The sequence below is a fragment of the Nothobranchius furzeri genome, chromosome 18, assembly GCF_043380555.1.
Source record: "Nothobranchius furzeri strain GRZ-AD chromosome 18, NfurGRZ-RIMD1, whole genome shotgun sequence".
In the NCBI taxonomy this organism is placed as follows: domain Eukaryota; kingdom Metazoa; phylum Chordata; class Actinopteri; order Cyprinodontiformes; family Nothobranchiidae; genus Nothobranchius; species Nothobranchius furzeri.
The window spans coordinates 40,522,553-40,538,822 of record NC_091758.1 but is presented as its reverse complement, the minus strand read 5'-3'; the positions used below and the strand labels follow the sequence as shown (position 1 = coordinate 40,538,822).

Genomic DNA, 16,270 nt, shown 5'->3' with positions numbered 1-16,270 from the left:
ACTAACGATTCACTAACATGGTCATTTAATTCCTTAATCCCATAAAAGTAAAAATATTACTGAGACACACTTTTAAAAACTTTAAATATTTTTTTCTAAACCGTGAAAATATTCATCCAGGATTTCAAGGAACTCTAAGAACCCTGGGAGAGAATTTCCACCATTTGAATCATTAAATGTCAAACTTTTATAACACAAGTGTGTTTGTCGTTGTAATTTCTACACGATGTCTCTTTTGCATTAGATGGTTATTTATAATGAAGGTGAACAGCATTGTAACATGAAGCAAGTGGGATTCGATGCTTTAGATGGTGGAAATTCCCATATTCTGATCTGAAACTGCACTGAAGCCCTAGGCCCTCGGGCCAATGACTGTGTAATTACCTCAGACACGGGCCGGGCGCCTTTATTTTTAATCGAATTCATAAGAAAAGTGAAACACTTAAACGCAGCAGTAGAGCCCTGCGCGGGACTGTTTTCTTCATCCCGCTCCTGCCCGCTCCCGCTGAATTTCTGACCATTACCGCCCGCAACGGCAACGCGTGTGTTACACTTCCGCCTGCAACTGCAAAACTCTGAGAAATTATTACCTCACAAGATGTATTGAGTTTGCGTCCTCAACATGTTATTTTATAGGCTATACCAGTGGCCGGCAACCCGCGGCTCTTCCATCCATCTGATGCGGCTCTCTGTGCTTGTAAAATAATGAATGGATATTTAAATAAAAAGCTTTATATTTTACTGCATTAATTTTATATCTGCAAGTCAATTCTATGTAAAGATTGTCTGCGTAAACTGTGAGACCGGGTTGACGCGTCACGCTTGTGTGTAATCATAGGCGCTTCCTGAGCTGAAGAGGATGTGAGATTCTGGGCTTCTCCTCAGACGGCTCCTGGATGTGTCGCCACATTGGAGACAGGAACACGCGCTATTCAGCCAAAGTTTCATAATCAGGGAACATTTTCTAAGTGACAAGTCTCTCTGAGAGACAGGGTTTGGAAAACACTCGCTTCAGTGGGAGGAAGCTTCCTGCAGGCGCTCTGGTTCTGCGTCGCTCTCCAAGCCAATCTCCACATCTTCAGCTCGCTGTGCACATACGCGCCGACAGCGAGCTGCGCTGAGCAGTGTCCAGCTCAGATGTTCAGATGGGAATCTTTTCTTGAGTGATTAAGCTACATCTGCGATGTGCGTAGAATAAAATGTCAGTTCGTCTGCATGCGTCGGGGTAATTCTTTCTATTCTTTCTCCGTCAAAATAAACGGTCAAATACGGGAACTGTCCGGTCAACACAAGCCCTGCTTTTAACTGTTTCGTTTTCTTGTGAAAATTGTTGGAAAGAGATAAAATTTAACTTGATTACCACCAGAGCCACTGCGCCGTTATCTCCGTGACGATAAATGAGGGAAAAACAAATTGATCGGATCCTGCACGTCTTTTAACACATTGGTCAGGATTGACGCACTTTGTTTTCATTTAGTTGGTTAAAAATAGTCGGGCTCGGGTCGGGCCAGAGAACTCTGAAAACCTTTTCGGACCGGGTCGGGCTGGGGCTCCACCCCCTCGGGCCGGGCCGGACACGGGCTCAGATTTTAGGCCCGTGCAGGGCTCTACCCATCGCTATCTGAAAGGCTGATATTTGAAGGGTTTCTCCCAGATTCTCCAAACTGATTTCACCCTGACAACGTTCCCTTTTAGGTACCCTGGTTAACAAATCCACAGACAAGTGTATTATCTCTAATTCCACTTCTTCTCATTTAAGCTGTACGCAAACAGCCCAATCCATTCAATCACACACATCTTTGTGATAAAGTTGAATAACCTCCTCCTGCAGCTCTTACCTAGCAGGAGCCGAGGGTTCCTCCCTGGCTGAAGTCAGGATGGTTTTGATTATGTGCTCCTAAAAATACAAATAACCAAATAGTTACGAAAGTCTTCTAAAGGTGAAATAAATCCACATAACCATCAAATCTAGTGTGTGCAATGAATAAGCATCTAGAAATCACAAAGACTCACACACGCCTTTATGCTGTACATCAAATACACACATGCAGCACAAAACACACAGTTCCACACACACACGCTCTGGTCCCGTCCTTTCAGTGCTGTTAATGATTGCTTAGTGATTCAAAACAAGTTTCTGGCTCGTAAGAAAGCAGAGCGAGGGCCTGAGGTGCTGCCACGCATTGGAATTAACCGTTTATACGGCAACAACAACAAAAACAACATTACTCCCACAGCCCTGAGCTGTTTCAGGAATATCTGATGAGACATTAACCTAACATGTGGCTCAGAGATCCCCCGCGGGCAGCAGGCATGAGTTACAGCATTAGGACCGACCCAGATCAAAGTTTCTGGGTTTGGGTTCAGACACACACATATTACTGCAGTCTACCTTGATGTCAGGAAACTTTGTTAGCACCACGTCAGCCGTAGTCGGATGGAGGGCGGCAAGATCCTCGTAGAAGTTAGGGAAACACACAAGAGACCCAAGGAGGATCTGGGCCTCCACTCTGGGAGCCTGAGAGAGGAGACAAAAGGACGAAAGGTGAGAAAACGAGAAAATGTAAACTAAACATCTGCAATTTCTGTTTCTTACATTGAGCGACGAACAGGCTGTGACTCTAGCAGCTGCAACGATGAAGTCCAGCATCAACATGGTGGCCCCAGGTAGACCGATGCTGAAGAACCTTGGGCTGCAGTGTTTGATGATGGTGTTCACAATGTCCTAGAGTACAGGTGCATATGTAGTAATGAAGTAAAAATACATTCTGTGGTAAAACGTGGTTACTGCAGCCACTTTAGACAACTCTGGAGCTATTTGGCAGCCGTCGTCAAATTACAATTGTCGGAGCTGTGGCAGGAGACACGGCACCCCCACTCACTGACCTTCCTTTGTTTAGTCAAGTGGAGGAGTTTAAGTATCTCGGGGTCTTGTTCACGAGTGACGGTAGGAGGGATCGGGAGATCGACAGGCGGATCGGTTCGGCGTCTGCAGCGATGCGGACGCTGAGCCGATCTGTCGTGGTGAAGAGGGAGCTGAGCCAGAAAGCCAGGCTCTCGATTTACCGGTCGATCTACGTCCCAATCCTCACCTATGGTCATGAGCTTTGGGTAATGACCGAAAGGACGAGATCGCGGATACAAGCGGCCGAAATGAGTTTCCTCCGTAGGGTGGCCGGGCTCAGCCTTAGAGATAGGGTGAGGAGCTCGGACATTCGGGAGGGACTCGGAGTAGAACCGCTGCTCCTCCGGATCGAAAGGAGCCAGTTGAGGTGGTTTGGGCATCTGGTCAGGATGCCTCCTGGACGCCTCCCTGGGGAGGTGTTTCGGGCATGTCCTGCCAGCAGGAGGCCCCCGGGTCGACCCAGGACACGTTGGAGAGGTTACATCTCCAATCTGGTCCGGGAACGCCTTGGGGTCCTGCCGGAGGAGCTGGTGGAGAAGGCGGGGAGAGGACAGTCTGGAGCTCCCTAGGTGGGATGCTGCCCCTGCGACCCGGACCCGGATAAGCGGAGGAAGACGATGACGAAAAAGTGGGAATCCAAGCCAGCTGGGTATGAAAGATGTTTCAGCATAACCTTCCTTCCTTCTAAAATGACTGAAACGTTAAACTCTTTTGGGATTTTCTCACTGTATTTAATTAGATGCTAGTTTTCAATTATTGCATAATCTTTGACCGTTTTAGAAAAGCCCACCTGGTCCTGGTGCAGCAACCCTTGGTGCATGATGTTGTAGAAGTGTGTGAGAAAGTCCATGTTTGGAGAAACATCCTGTCGCCTCTTCATGATCCTGCATATAAGTTTGTAGGCGTGAAGCTTCCCTTGCTTAAAACGCTCCGTCAACATGGTGGCCTTATGAGAGAACGCAACAACAACAGCAAAAATAAATAAATAAATAAATAAAACACAGAAATTTTATTTTATTTACTTTTTGTCATTTATCCAGTATATGTGGAAAGAAACCCGTTTCATCGAACACTTGAGTTCGGATTAGAAATCCTGGTGACTTTTCACTCACACTTACCTTAAAGAGCCAAGGGGTGAGGATTCGGAGTGGAGGAATTAGAACAGGAGGTGGGGGAGACGACTGGTTGTCCAAAGAAATACCCAAATTATCCCTAATCTGAAAAAATAAATAAATAAATAAACACCACCAGTTTTTACCACTTTCAAAGTTGGGGAACAAAAAAATGTGTTCGCTAGCTCTCACCTTAGCCAAGTTTTGCCACAGTTCACACAAATAGTCAAAGACCTGAGCGTGGATTTCTGGGTCCTTGATGCTGTTAACATCTCCCAGGATGCCCAGCATCCTCCTCCACATCACCGTGGCAACATCTGCGTGCCACCCAGTTAGAGAACCGCCTGCCATCACACTGCAGTCCTCAGTGGGGAACTCACTGGTTTCTGGAACCGATCAATAAGTCAATCTGGGATTCTCGTCTCATTAAAAGCAGAAATGTGACTTTAAAGTGTTTTCCTGGATCACGTTACTCTTCATAAATAGGATTAACCAACAGAAGTGAGATGTTTGTAAGCAGGAGAATTACCCAGGTCGTCGGGGGTCTGCAGAACAGAGTTGTGGAGTTTCTGGTCCAGCTGGAGGTGTGTGTGTGAGTGTGTGTGATCAGAGTGATCGGCTGTCAGAGTGGCAGGGGAGGGGGTCTGGGAACGAGAACCTCCAAGGGAATGCATGGGCGAAGCGCTCTCAGAACCTAAGGAAGGAGAACACGTGACAAGCCTTCCATTTATCTTTACGCTACAGGTGATTACAGATGTCCTGTTCTGATATTGATATCGGTCCCAAAACACTATCGGATTATATCGGACTGCATCAAAAATCTCCGATATTAGCAGAAAGTTCCGCTTTAAATTCCATTCCAACAATTCCATCCATCGGCGCCCAGATCCCGCATGCAAAGTCCACGTGATCAGAACAGTGCGTGCTAGCAAAGTAGCAAGGAACAATGCCGGCCATGTGGCTGTGTTTTTCGTTACTCAGTGCAACACTTGTCATGCACACGTTTCCCGTGGTGGAACAGAACCGGGGAAGATTGCTATGTTCAACCTCATCGTGCGTTTGAAGCAGGATCACCAAACATTGCTTGAGGATTTTTTTCAGGGTGTGAAATAGAAACTTTAGACACTTAACTTGTAGCAGTTGGGTCAGTGAACAACATTGTGCTTTTTTCCATATGTCCCTAACCTCAGCTGTTCACGTTGATGCAACCACAGGTTAATAAAAAATTGGTCAGTGTTTTATACTCACTGTCGCTGGCTTTTGTTTTCTGTCTGAGTAATATCACTTGATCGAGCCTTTTATACATTCCACGCTATTAAACAGGTAAAAGTACGTATGATTTGTGCTGATATCGGTATCGGTCAATACTGAAGGCTGCAATATCGATATCTTATCGGAAGTGAAAAAAGTTGCACCGGGACATCCCTACAGATGATGAACCGTTTCAGAATCATTTTCCAGTTATTTGTAATTTCATTGGTAATTCCTGATGTGCACATACCAGTAACAGTGACGGTGTGGCTAAGACTGCTGGTTTCCGAGTCGATGTGAAGTGTTGTCAAACTGGCCACTTCCTGCTCATCACAGGCTAAGCCCCCGCCCAGACTGTCCTGGTCCAGTGAGCTGCCTCGACCGCCGCCTCCAGACCCAGCTCCTCCTCCACAAGTGTCTGAACTAAAGGTAAAATCTGTAAAAGAATATATGCAGAATAGTCGCAGCAATTTTAAAAAATGCCAGGAAAACATAAACAGTTCTCTTGTGTGGCTGAAGGCAGAAATGCAAATGAAAAAGTAAAAAGTAAATATTCTTTGGTGACTTAAAACGTTAAACAAATCTGACTTTGAAGGTTTTTTTAAATAAGAAACCCTCCAAGGAAGCTTCATTATTTATATAACGCATTTCATACAGAGAAGTCATTCAATGTGCTTTCCAGGTGCAAGATCAGGAAAAACATAAAACATTAAAATCAATGCGACAACATAAAACAGCAGATTGTAAAATCAAATCTAAAAATACACTAATTAAATTCGAGGTAAGAAGTAAAATAAAAAGACAAAGTTACAGACTGAGCAGTTACAGTGCAGAAGGTGCTGCATGAGAAACAATCATTATAAATGATAAAGTGCTGCTTCAGCCTCTCTGACCATCATTCCCCAATTTCATTTTCACAAACATGAATTATGAGTTTATTAGCAGAAGGTGTTTACAGTTAAAGTCCCTTTAGTTGATTAGCAGCAGGGTGTTTAGTGAGGGTTGTTGGGATTCTCTCTCTCATGTGAGCGGCTGTATTTATGGAGCAACAGGATTATACAGATACATATTTCTACATATTTAACAGAGTATTACAAAAAATTACATTATGATTTAAAGGGACTCTAAGGAAGTGTGACAGCCAAAACATGTATAGAAATAATAAATGTCTTCTTCATACATTCTCCTGCAATGCCCTGGTCCTGTAGAATGAGCCCTGGCATTTTTACTGTGATTGCCTGTTTTTCTGTAAAATCACAGAAAAAGAGAGATGCTCGGGTCGAGCAGGCTGCTTCATGCGCGTTCACGCTCAGGCATCGCCCGTAGCATTTGCTATCCGTAGCTTTAGCAGCAGAGAGAGAGGCAGTGCCACTTTGTCGCTGTTCCTAACGCCTAGTGACAAAGCTAGCTACATTTCTGAGGACCCTTAGCTACTTTCTGTAGAACTTTCTTCTAGATATTTCCTGCAAATTAGCAACAAAATAGCCATTTTCACTCCGAACCGTTCTTTGGTTTGACGTTGTTTCAGCTGTCATCAAGGATATAAAAGTTAGATACTGTAATGTTACTAGAGTGTAGCTCACCTAGTAAGATATCTGACTCTCATGTAGAAGACCTGGGTTTGATTCTCGATGTGAACATAGTTCATTTAGAGTTTATTTTTTACATTAATGGTATATTTTTTACAGTAAGATGCCCAAATTTTTATTTGAGACTCGCCGAACGGCATTGAATTCACAGATGAAAAAGATGTGGGTTCAACTTTCATTTTGGAACAATTTTTCAAGCAAGGGAAGGGAATGATCTGAGCATGCAGGAGGACTGACCCATCATAAACCTTTGTCGGCTGTGCTGAAGAGAAAGGTACAGAACCAAATTATTTAATTAATTAGCTGCGCGTTCTCCTGTTCTTTGTCCTCCGGCCCCCCCCACCCCCCCCGCCCCCACACACACACACACACACACACACACACACACACACACACACACACGGGACTGTCTCAGCTGTTATTTTCGTTAAGGAGTGTGCACGTACAGCATGCGCGCCTCGTGCACGAGCCTACTATTGAAGCTGCCGTTACGTTTTTGGCCTGAGGGGGCGATCTCGAGCATAAAAATTCAAAAGTCCGAAAAGTCCCTTTAAGTAGAATAAGTAGTTCCTTACTATCAAACTTGCAGGCTGAGTATTGAAAGGCATTGAAGGAGTCTGACTGGCTGCCGAAGCTGATGACATCAGACCCGCTGGCGCTGGCAGGGGACGTCCACGCCGACGGAACATCATCAGCTGCCTGATGTGACGCTGAAGACTGACCGCCCTCCAGCAGCTCGGGCAAGTCTCTGGGAACCTCCAGGGTCACGGGGCTGCTGCCACGGCGACCCTGCCGGTCAGGCAGATCAAGATGTTTAGATGGTGTGACATTTTAATGAGAAAGCGAAGCCCTTGATGCACTGACCACTGTTCGTTTGGCCCTCAGCCTCTCCTGAATGAATTCATCCATCTGGTCTGAGAAGTTTGGGTTGCTGCTTCCCACGTCACTGGAGACTGGACGGGCCTTCTGGACCACCTCCTCTTTGTTAACTACACACGTACACGCACAAGCAAACACACTTTTAGAGTTAAAGACAAAAAACTCAAACAAGCAAAATTTTGAGCAACGAGGAAGATGGTGAATTATCACTTGGGGTCTGTTAGCTGCTGATCTATTAGCCTAAATTAATTTAATCCAACATAAAGGTTTGATGACGGTTTATTTTGGATCAGAACCTGTTTTTGTTCCTCCCAAAAAACCTTCAAGAATCGTCAATAAAACAGACAAATGTTACTTATTTTCTAGCAGGAACTGACTTATGAAATCTCCATTTATTGTACAAAGAGCCCTGATGTGAACGCACTTTGAATTTAGAGACTGTTAAATAATTAATGGTTAAAAAAAAAGCCACAACAGGCACATTCCAACCCAGAGAAGCGATGCAGGAGTTAATTCACATCATGCACAAAGACAAAAACAGTTACTTTGTTAGACTTAAACAAGCAGCAAATAGAAAAAGGCCGATATTAGTGAAGTCAGACTTGAGTTACATTATCATTAGTGTCAATGCAAATTCAGCGCTCAGTGTGATATCTAATTAAATCTCCACAGAATAAAACAGTTTACATTTTAAAACGACAAGAATGAGACAACCTATGCTTTACATCTTGTGTCCTGCAGGTTCGACGCTACGTCGGCCTCTGTTGGGACCAAATGAGTAAACACGTTCAACCCCTCTGTTGCTTCCGTGAGCATTGGCAGGATTATTCTATGCATAATCAAACACAATCAGTTTGTTATCCAGACTTCTTCTTAGTGTGGATTATATCTGGAGATTATCTAACGCAAAACTGTGAGGAAAAAGCAACAACATGCAAAAAGTCTACTAAAAGGTCCATTTTTAAGACGTGGCGTCAAATAAACAACGATCTGCTGACGAAAACTTAAAATATCTGCTGTTATTCCTAAAATTACAGGAGGCAGACTTTAAAAAATACTTTTCTCTCAGCAATTCGATGCAGTTAATATCTAACAAACCACTTCAACACAAACCGAGGCGTAATTAACGGGCGCCTGAAAGCCAAATCCAAACAGGATGGCAAGAAAAGATGCCAGACCAGTAAAACTTCAAGCAACACAGAAAGTTTTGTCTGAAAATCCAAAAATCATTCAATGTTAGAGAACAGGGAGGTCGGAGTTTCGCGGGATCGACATCCCTCAGCAAATCACAGCTGATTTAAATCACTAAGAATTAATAAAACCGAATAAGATGCGATTACTAAAGTACACAAAGGACTTCTGTAAATAGCATCTTGGAATACTGCAGAGGTGGAAAATATGTAAACAAACCAAACGTTTAACTGGACGTAAATAATATTGTGAATTTAGTAAAAAAAATAATAAAAATACGTACAACTTTTCAATCTTGTCCACATCCAGACAGATTCAGGTTCAGAATTAAAAGTGATTTCATGAAACACAAGATCACATAATCATTTAAAAGACTAAATAAATAAATATTTATTAAGGAACCATTCCAGTAAAGAGGATGGTCACCTTACTCAGACTCAATGCTGCCATCTAGTGGAGAAAAATAAACTACAGCCCAGGAACCCTTTTCCTGTGACAACCACTAACTAAACTCTGAAGCATCTGTCAGCTGAACCTTCAGTTTTCCTTAAGTTGGTGCTTTCATTGCTTCCATAGACAGTTGTGCTTCTCAGTAGACCGTTGTCGCCTTTTGTCAAACCGACAAACTTATTTCCAGGGAGGAGGCGCAAGGAGGCCGCATGCAGAAATCGAAGAAAGGGAGGAGGTGGAGAAGGGGAGGAGGTGAAAAGGTTAAAATCCCAAAGCCCTTAGAAAAGATAGGAGGAGGTAGGGAGGTCTGACCTAAAGAAACAAGTGAAAGGGTATGGGAGGAAGTGGGATCCTTGAAAAAAGGAGGCAGGCTGGAGGAGGGACTACGTTCAACAGGAAACACATCAACAGGAATTTGGTTTCAGTCCAACAGCAAGATGATGAGTTTCAGCCAAAAAAATATCATTCCATCATAACAAACCAGTTAAAAACAGCCAAAAAGAAAAAAAGTCGCTGGTGTTTATCTACTGGTGAGTATTTTTCTCCACAGCTGTCCTCTTATCAGCACTTCAGTCGTTGCAATCCTCACCTGGCGTGGGCGTCTTTCGTCCAAAGTAGCCCAGGACGTGGGAGTAGAGGTCCTTTAGCGACGCGTCGCCCATGGCAGCCCGACCCTGACGCTGAGGTGATGAGCCCTGGGATGATCCCTGGCCTCTGGGACGAGGTTTAGAGGACAGTGCGTGGACAACAGTCTTATAGACGCCACCTAGAAGAGCTCCCTGGTGGTGACGTGCGGTAGTGCTGCCGGGCTCTTGCGAGCGTGAGCGGGAAACTCGAGTTCGCAAGGCGGGACGTCCTAATCGTCCGCGCACTACAGAGGACATGGCCGAGGAGCCCGAGCTACTGGGCAGGACCTCTGAGCTGATTTCAGGGCCCGGGTTGGATCCCAAACAGGATCCAGGTTGCTGCTTGTCCTTGTCTCCACCAGGACCAGGCCTGTTCTCCAGGCTGCCACCATCCATACTTCCTGTCCCACTAAATTCCACAGTAGTTCCAGGAAAAAACTTCTCATGCGACCCTGTTTTGCAGCCACTTCCAGTCCCAGAGCCAAACTTACCTGTCCCCTCTGCTGCTGGCTTCCCTCCCGTCCCTGACCCCAACCTGCCAGCTCTCTCCCCAGCCGAGTGGCTGTGTGTGTGAAAGTGACTGAGTCGACGCAGCCTGGCTTTCCAGTGGGCCTCCTTGGTCTCCAGAGGGTTGTGGAACTGAACGGACTCGGTTGAAGGACGGAAACTGACATGAACACCTCCAGAATTGTGTCGTTTGGTGCTACTGCGGGACATTTTGGTCTTAGCTGAGTCGGAGATCTGGGGACTTGATCCAGCGGTTGGGTCACTTGTGCCTACATCTTCCCTAATCAGACTGGATCTGTCATTTGATTCTTCTTCCTTATAATCTTGTTTTGTTTCTCCCAGCTCACCCCAGATGTCAGGTTCCCTCTCCAGTCCTGTTCCAGTGCCACCTCCCCTTTTCTCGCCTGAGTTCCTCTCTAAGCTAGCGCTGCTTTTAACGTTGGGCGACGGCCACTCGCACTGCAGCTCCAGACACTCGTAGATGCTGCGCTGCTCTGCCTCGCTCTCCTCGGTGGAATCCACACTGCTGTGTCTCACTGATTTACTCACCTGTCTGTCCTCACTGATCACCTGTTTTCCTTCCTCGCCAAGTCCCGCATATTCCAGCTGCGACTGCTTTTGCACCGCTGCAGGTAAAGTACTGCAGTTTTCCGAATCATGACCAGAACTATCCGCTTCTACGGCCCCCTCCTTTCTTTCACTTGCTTTGTGACTGAAGTAGTCCCTGATAGAAGAGAATAAATCGTCTTCCTCAACCTCAGCCCCCATTTCCCCCTCGTCTGCATCAATTTCCTTTTCAGGTGAAAAGGTGAAGGCTGAGTTCCAGTCACTAACCCACTCAGAACCATGGCTTTGAGAGCCGCTTTGGAGCCAAGGCTGGTCATACACACCATTACCATTTTGTGCCTCTGAGGATATGGAAACACCGTTGGAGAGGGTAAAAGGTGTGGTAGTAGAGGAGGTGAGGGATTGTGAGAGTGGCTGAGCTGTGTGGCTGTTGGCTGCGACTAAGGAGGGAGTTGTGGAGTGGTGGTGGGGAGGATTTGGGAATGAAAGGGGGTCCCCCTGGGGCTCTTCACCTTTGACCCGCTCTGCGATGAAGGGCTCCATGATGTCAGAGGCACTGCTGCTCCTGGCAAGAGAAGCTGGACCTAGGATATCCAGGTCACAAGCCGCTCCCTGGAAGACATCAGAACAGGAGGCGGGAGGAGCCTCGTCGCTCTGGGACGAGTGGCGCATCCGGGTGGTGTGAGACGACAGCGGGATCGGTGCATCATCGAGGTCTGGTGATGAAGATTAAAAAACAAGAATTTACACTCTGAACACATGAAATGAAAATCATCAAACCAGGGGCTTCGTTTATAAAAGAATCCGTACTAAAACCAAACTCAAGCATAGCAAAAAGCATTTACTAACACAAAGAAAAAACTTGAAGACCTTTAAAACTAACTCAAAATGTCCTCAGGTGTTTTTGGATCGCACCCCGCCTCCTACACACCCACTTTCTGCCATAAATGGTCAGTGCAAAGCAGTTAATGAATACTCTGCATGCACGTAAGCTGGATGATCTGTGGCATTTTCCATATAACCATGAAAACCAAGAGATCTAAAAACACGTTTTCCGTGAGGCTGAAATCGGGGTGCATTTGAGAGAGGTAGAGGCACGTAAACACGTTTTATTAAAGGTCGTGGCTCCACATTCATCGCATGCAACAAGTGTTTACTAAACTACAACCAAGCACGCTCAGGTTTTCTGGACAAGTCGCGTGAAACAGTCCTGATAGGCATGTCGCAGGCTACAGTGTCCAGGCAGCAGGCCGACAGGTAGAGCAAAGAGAGTGTACCTGCCAGATTGTCGGCAAGGGGGGGTAGAAAAGGGTGGTGGTGGAGGACAGGAAGAGGCGGAGCCAGAGCAGGAGCACTCTTAGCACTGCGGATAAAGGCTGAGGACAGCAGAGAGTCGCCGGTAGAACAGCTACGCAGGGCTGAGGAAGTCGGAGGAGAAGAGAGAAAACCAAGCAGGAGGGGAGAAAAAGAGATGATGTACAGAGAAGTAAGACGGGTGGATGTTTGGGTGGAGAAGGAAGAAAAATTAAATAAAAAAATAAAGAGACAGAAGAGAGATTAAACAGTGTTTGAAGGAAAAGATTGAAGTGGTGAAATTAAAAATATTCACAAGCAAGAAAAGTATAAAATGTGAAGGAAGAACAAGAAATCAGTGAGAGGGTTAAAGGTGTAGAAGAGAGACCGGTGAAGGATGGATGAGTGAGAGAGAATTAGCTCTAGTGACAGGGTGAAGGCAGATCAAAAACAGGAAAACAACATTCCTACTCGCATGATGCGTTTCATCCTCACTTTGAGTTTAGCTTTTTATTTTAACACAGCTGAAAACTTAGCATCTGTGAGGAAACGATGCTGACTAAAAGTTGGGTCGTTACTGAAGCAGCAGAGATGATACTGACCTACGGTCTTCTGACGGACGATGCTTCTCGCCTTTTCGATGCCGGGCGAACCGGCAGTCGTGGCGCTCCGCTGCCTCATGGCTGCCGCCTGACCCGGTTGGTCTCTGCTCCAGCCTTTAGAGAAGGAACGGTCCACAACCTGCCGCTGGCCGTCTGAACCAACAGCTGGAGCATCAACAGATAACACATCTTTCGTTTACTGTGGTTGGACCACCTGCTGTTGGTGCATCTTTATAACATAATGCTTAAAAAGAAGAGGAAGAAGAAAATATCATTTCTATAGCGCCTCTCAAGATAAAAATCACGAGGCGCTTCATAAAAACAAAAAATATAAAAAAGAATTTAGAAAACGGTTAAAAATATATTTAAAATGAGCAAAAATAGACAATTGTGATTAAAAAAGTTAAAGAAAGAGAGAGAGAGTGAACAGGAAAGAGGGAAACCAGTGGATCCTGAGGAAGGTGGAATAGGTGGGGAGAGCAGAATAAAGAGAGAGAGGTGAAGAAGGTCATACAAAAGCCAGCTTGAACAAGTGAGTCTTCAGCTGCTTTTTAAAGGAGACCACTGAGTCCACTGATCTCAGGCTCAGGGGGAGAGAGGTCCAGAGTCTGGGGGCCACAGCAGCAAATGATCTGTCACCTTTGGTCTTTAGCCTGGTGCTGCACAACCAGTAGGCTTTGATCACTGGACCTCAGGGACCTGCTGGGGGTGTAGGGACTAAGAAGATCACCAATGTAAGATGGTGCTTGTCCATGTAAGGCCCTATAGACCAGAACCAGGATCTTGAAATGAACCCTGAAGTTGACTGGCAGCCAGTGAAGCTGGAGGAGAAGCGGGGTGATGTGGGTGTGTTTGGAGGACTTGGTCAGAAGCCGAGCACAGGCGTTCTGAACCACCTGTAGACGGTTCAGGGAGGTTCTGCTCAGACACGTGAAAAGAGAGTTACAGTAGTCTAAGCGTGAGGAGATGAAGGTGTGGAGAACTGTCTCAAGTTCAGAGCGGGACAGAATGGGACTCAGCTTAGCAACGTTCCTGAGATGGAAGAAGGAAGAGCGAACAAGAGAACTGACATGAGAATCCAGGGTGAGAGCTGGGTCAAAGGTCATACCAAGATTCCTGACAGAAGGTTTGGTGTGAGAAGCAAGCTGACCAAGAGAGTCTCTGACTTTGGGAACAAGCTTGTCTGGGGCACAGATGAGGATCTCAGTCTTATCTTCATTCAGCTGTAGAAAGCTCCCAGCCATCCAGGTTTGAATAGAGTCTAAGCAGGTGTGTAACAGCTGCAGCTTAGACATCTCATGGGGCTTAAAGGAGATCTATAGTTGGATGTCATCTGCATAAAGATGGTAGGAGATTCCTTTGAAGGAGCTCAGGATGTGCTGAAGAGGAAGCAGATAGAGGAGGAAGAGCAGAGGCCCCAGCACAGAACCTTGTGGGACACCATGGGTGTCTCTCAGCCTCTCCAGCAGCAGGTGATGGTCAACAGTGTCAAAGGATGCAGTCAGGTCCAGCAGGACCAGAACAGAACAGACCCCTGCATCACTGTGAGTCAGAAGGTCATTAGAGACCCTAAGAAGAGCTGTTTCAGTAGAATGAGCTCTACGAAAACCTGACTGGAAGCTATCATAGATGTTCTGTTCTTCAAGAGCAGCTGTGAGTTGTTTAGTCACAACCTTTTCCAAGATCTTGGAGATGAACGGAAGTTTAGAGATGGGTCTGAAGCTGCTATGGAGAGAGGGGTCAAGAGTCGTTTTTTTAAGTTTCCGGTTTAAAAATGCAACAGGACGTCTCCATCCTGCTATTTCAGACTATCATGCATCAACGCCGCTCGCTCACTATTTCCCTAATAAGACACGCTGTTCGTTTTTGTTTCTACACGTTTTTTACTCACAAAGATTGTCAAGAAAGCGAGTTTGTCGTGTTCATGTCAAATTAAACTGATCACAAAACACAGATTTACTTTCTTTATTTCGTTTTCCTCATCCAACCCCCATAAATCCCTGTGTGTCCTCCTGCAGCACTCCCGAAGGACAACAGGCAAGACAAGACAAAAAAACTGGGTAAAAACTGCTATTTTTAGCATATTTTTAGGGCCGACGTGTTGCTACCAGACGTGCAGTGTGAGCACATGACTCGTGAGATCTGCCCTGCGAGGAAGTCGTACAGTGTGAGCTGAAGCTGAGCGCTACAAGTGAAAAAGTCGCACAGTGTACGCCCGGCTTTAGTAACACTGGTCCTGCGGCGATGGCAGATAAATGATGAATGATAAATGACCCGCACTTGTATAGCGCCTCTCAGAGTAAGGACTCCACAACGCTTTACACTACAGTGTATCATTCATCCATTCATACACTGATGGTGATGAGCTACGATGCAGCCACAGCTGCCCTGGAGCGCACTGACAGAGGCGATAACGTGTTCTCATCTAAAGCTAAAGGGCCCTGACCATCCACCAATCACAATCGTTCTCACTCAGGTTGCAGAAGCAGACTATGAGGGGCTGGTTTCGTGGAGTTTTTGTTATTTTCTGAATTTTACTGATTATTTGATGCAACAATCAACAACATACTACCACGCTGTAATTGGTTCTAGCTACACGCATGAGAATAGGGGGCAGGGCTTCTGACCCATCCGCCTCAGCAGGGAGGTAACCCTTCACCTGTCAGATCAGGTAAGATGTCGATCAGTCTGAAGCATTAGGATGCTAACGGAGGCTATGATGAAAAATTTGTGAGGAGGAGACACATCGGAAGGTTTCCTTCTGTTTATTATGTTGGACTGTGGATGTAAGACTTGTGGACTAATTTATTGGAGGACACTAATTGAGACCCTTGTGGACATAAAAGACCGACGTTGTTCAAGATGGCTCAGTTCTGTCAGTAATATGAGGCTTTGAAGAGCGCGTTAGACATTATTTTGAGTTTCCGAGTGGTTCGACAAAGGTTTTACCGTGTCTACAGTTATGATTTATTTATGTTCACAAATAAAAGGCTGACTTGACCCGGAAGAACATAAACTAGAGTACGAGGGACAAGAAAGACTCACAGGTTCACCGTCAACTAGCTGGCAGGAGTGTAGAATAACAAATCATGTCTGTTGATAATTTCTGTAATTTTTATATCGCAGGTCAGAAAAACATTGCAGTGTGAATCTTTTCCAACATAGTGCAACCCTAGTAACGAACCTTTTCCTTTATGTTTCTTCTGCTTCTGTTCACTGAGCTTGTCCAGAGGCAGCTCATTCAGATCTACGCTGTACAGATTCCTCGCCAACACCTGAAACGTGTAAACACAACTTC

The 16,270-nt window shown here is 45.6% G+C and overlaps 1 protein-coding gene across 10 annotated transcripts in view; it reads right to left on the bottom strand.

Annotated features, from left to right (window-relative positions):
* Positions 1-16,270, bottom strand: part of ralgapa1 (Ral GTPase activating protein catalytic subunit alpha 1) — an 85,212-nt gene that overhangs the window by 58,107 nt on the left and 10,835 nt on the right. For 6 of the 10 annotated variants that reach the window (XM_054730147.2, XM_070547088.1, XM_054730143.2 and 3 more), the window contains 14 exons: positions 16,157-16,247; positions 12,973-13,137; positions 12,355-12,495; positions 9,967-11,793; positions 7,722-7,846; positions 7,433-7,646; positions 5,519-5,704; positions 4,547-4,711; positions 4,210-4,403; positions 4,024-4,122; positions 3,696-3,851; positions 2,597-2,725; positions 2,393-2,518; positions 1,839-1,897 (listed from right to left, as the gene is read on the bottom strand). In XM_054730147.2, coding sequence (XP_054586122.2) covers positions 1,839-1,897; positions 2,393-2,518; positions 2,597-2,725; positions 3,696-3,851; positions 4,024-4,122; positions 4,210-4,403; positions 4,547-4,711; positions 5,519-5,704; positions 7,433-7,646; positions 7,722-7,846; positions 9,967-11,793; positions 12,355-12,495; positions 12,973-13,137; positions 16,157-16,247 — 3,677 coding nt within the window. The remainder of the gene's footprint in view (positions 1-1,838; positions 1,898-2,392; positions 2,519-2,596; positions 2,726-3,695; positions 3,852-4,023; positions 4,123-4,209; positions 4,404-4,546; positions 4,712-5,518; positions 5,705-7,432; positions 7,647-7,721; positions 7,847-9,966; positions 11,794-12,354; positions 12,496-12,972; positions 13,138-16,156; positions 16,248-16,270) is intronic. The other 4 variants (XM_070547090.1, XM_054730152.2, XM_054730149.2 and 1 more) reach the window with 3 other exon arrangements.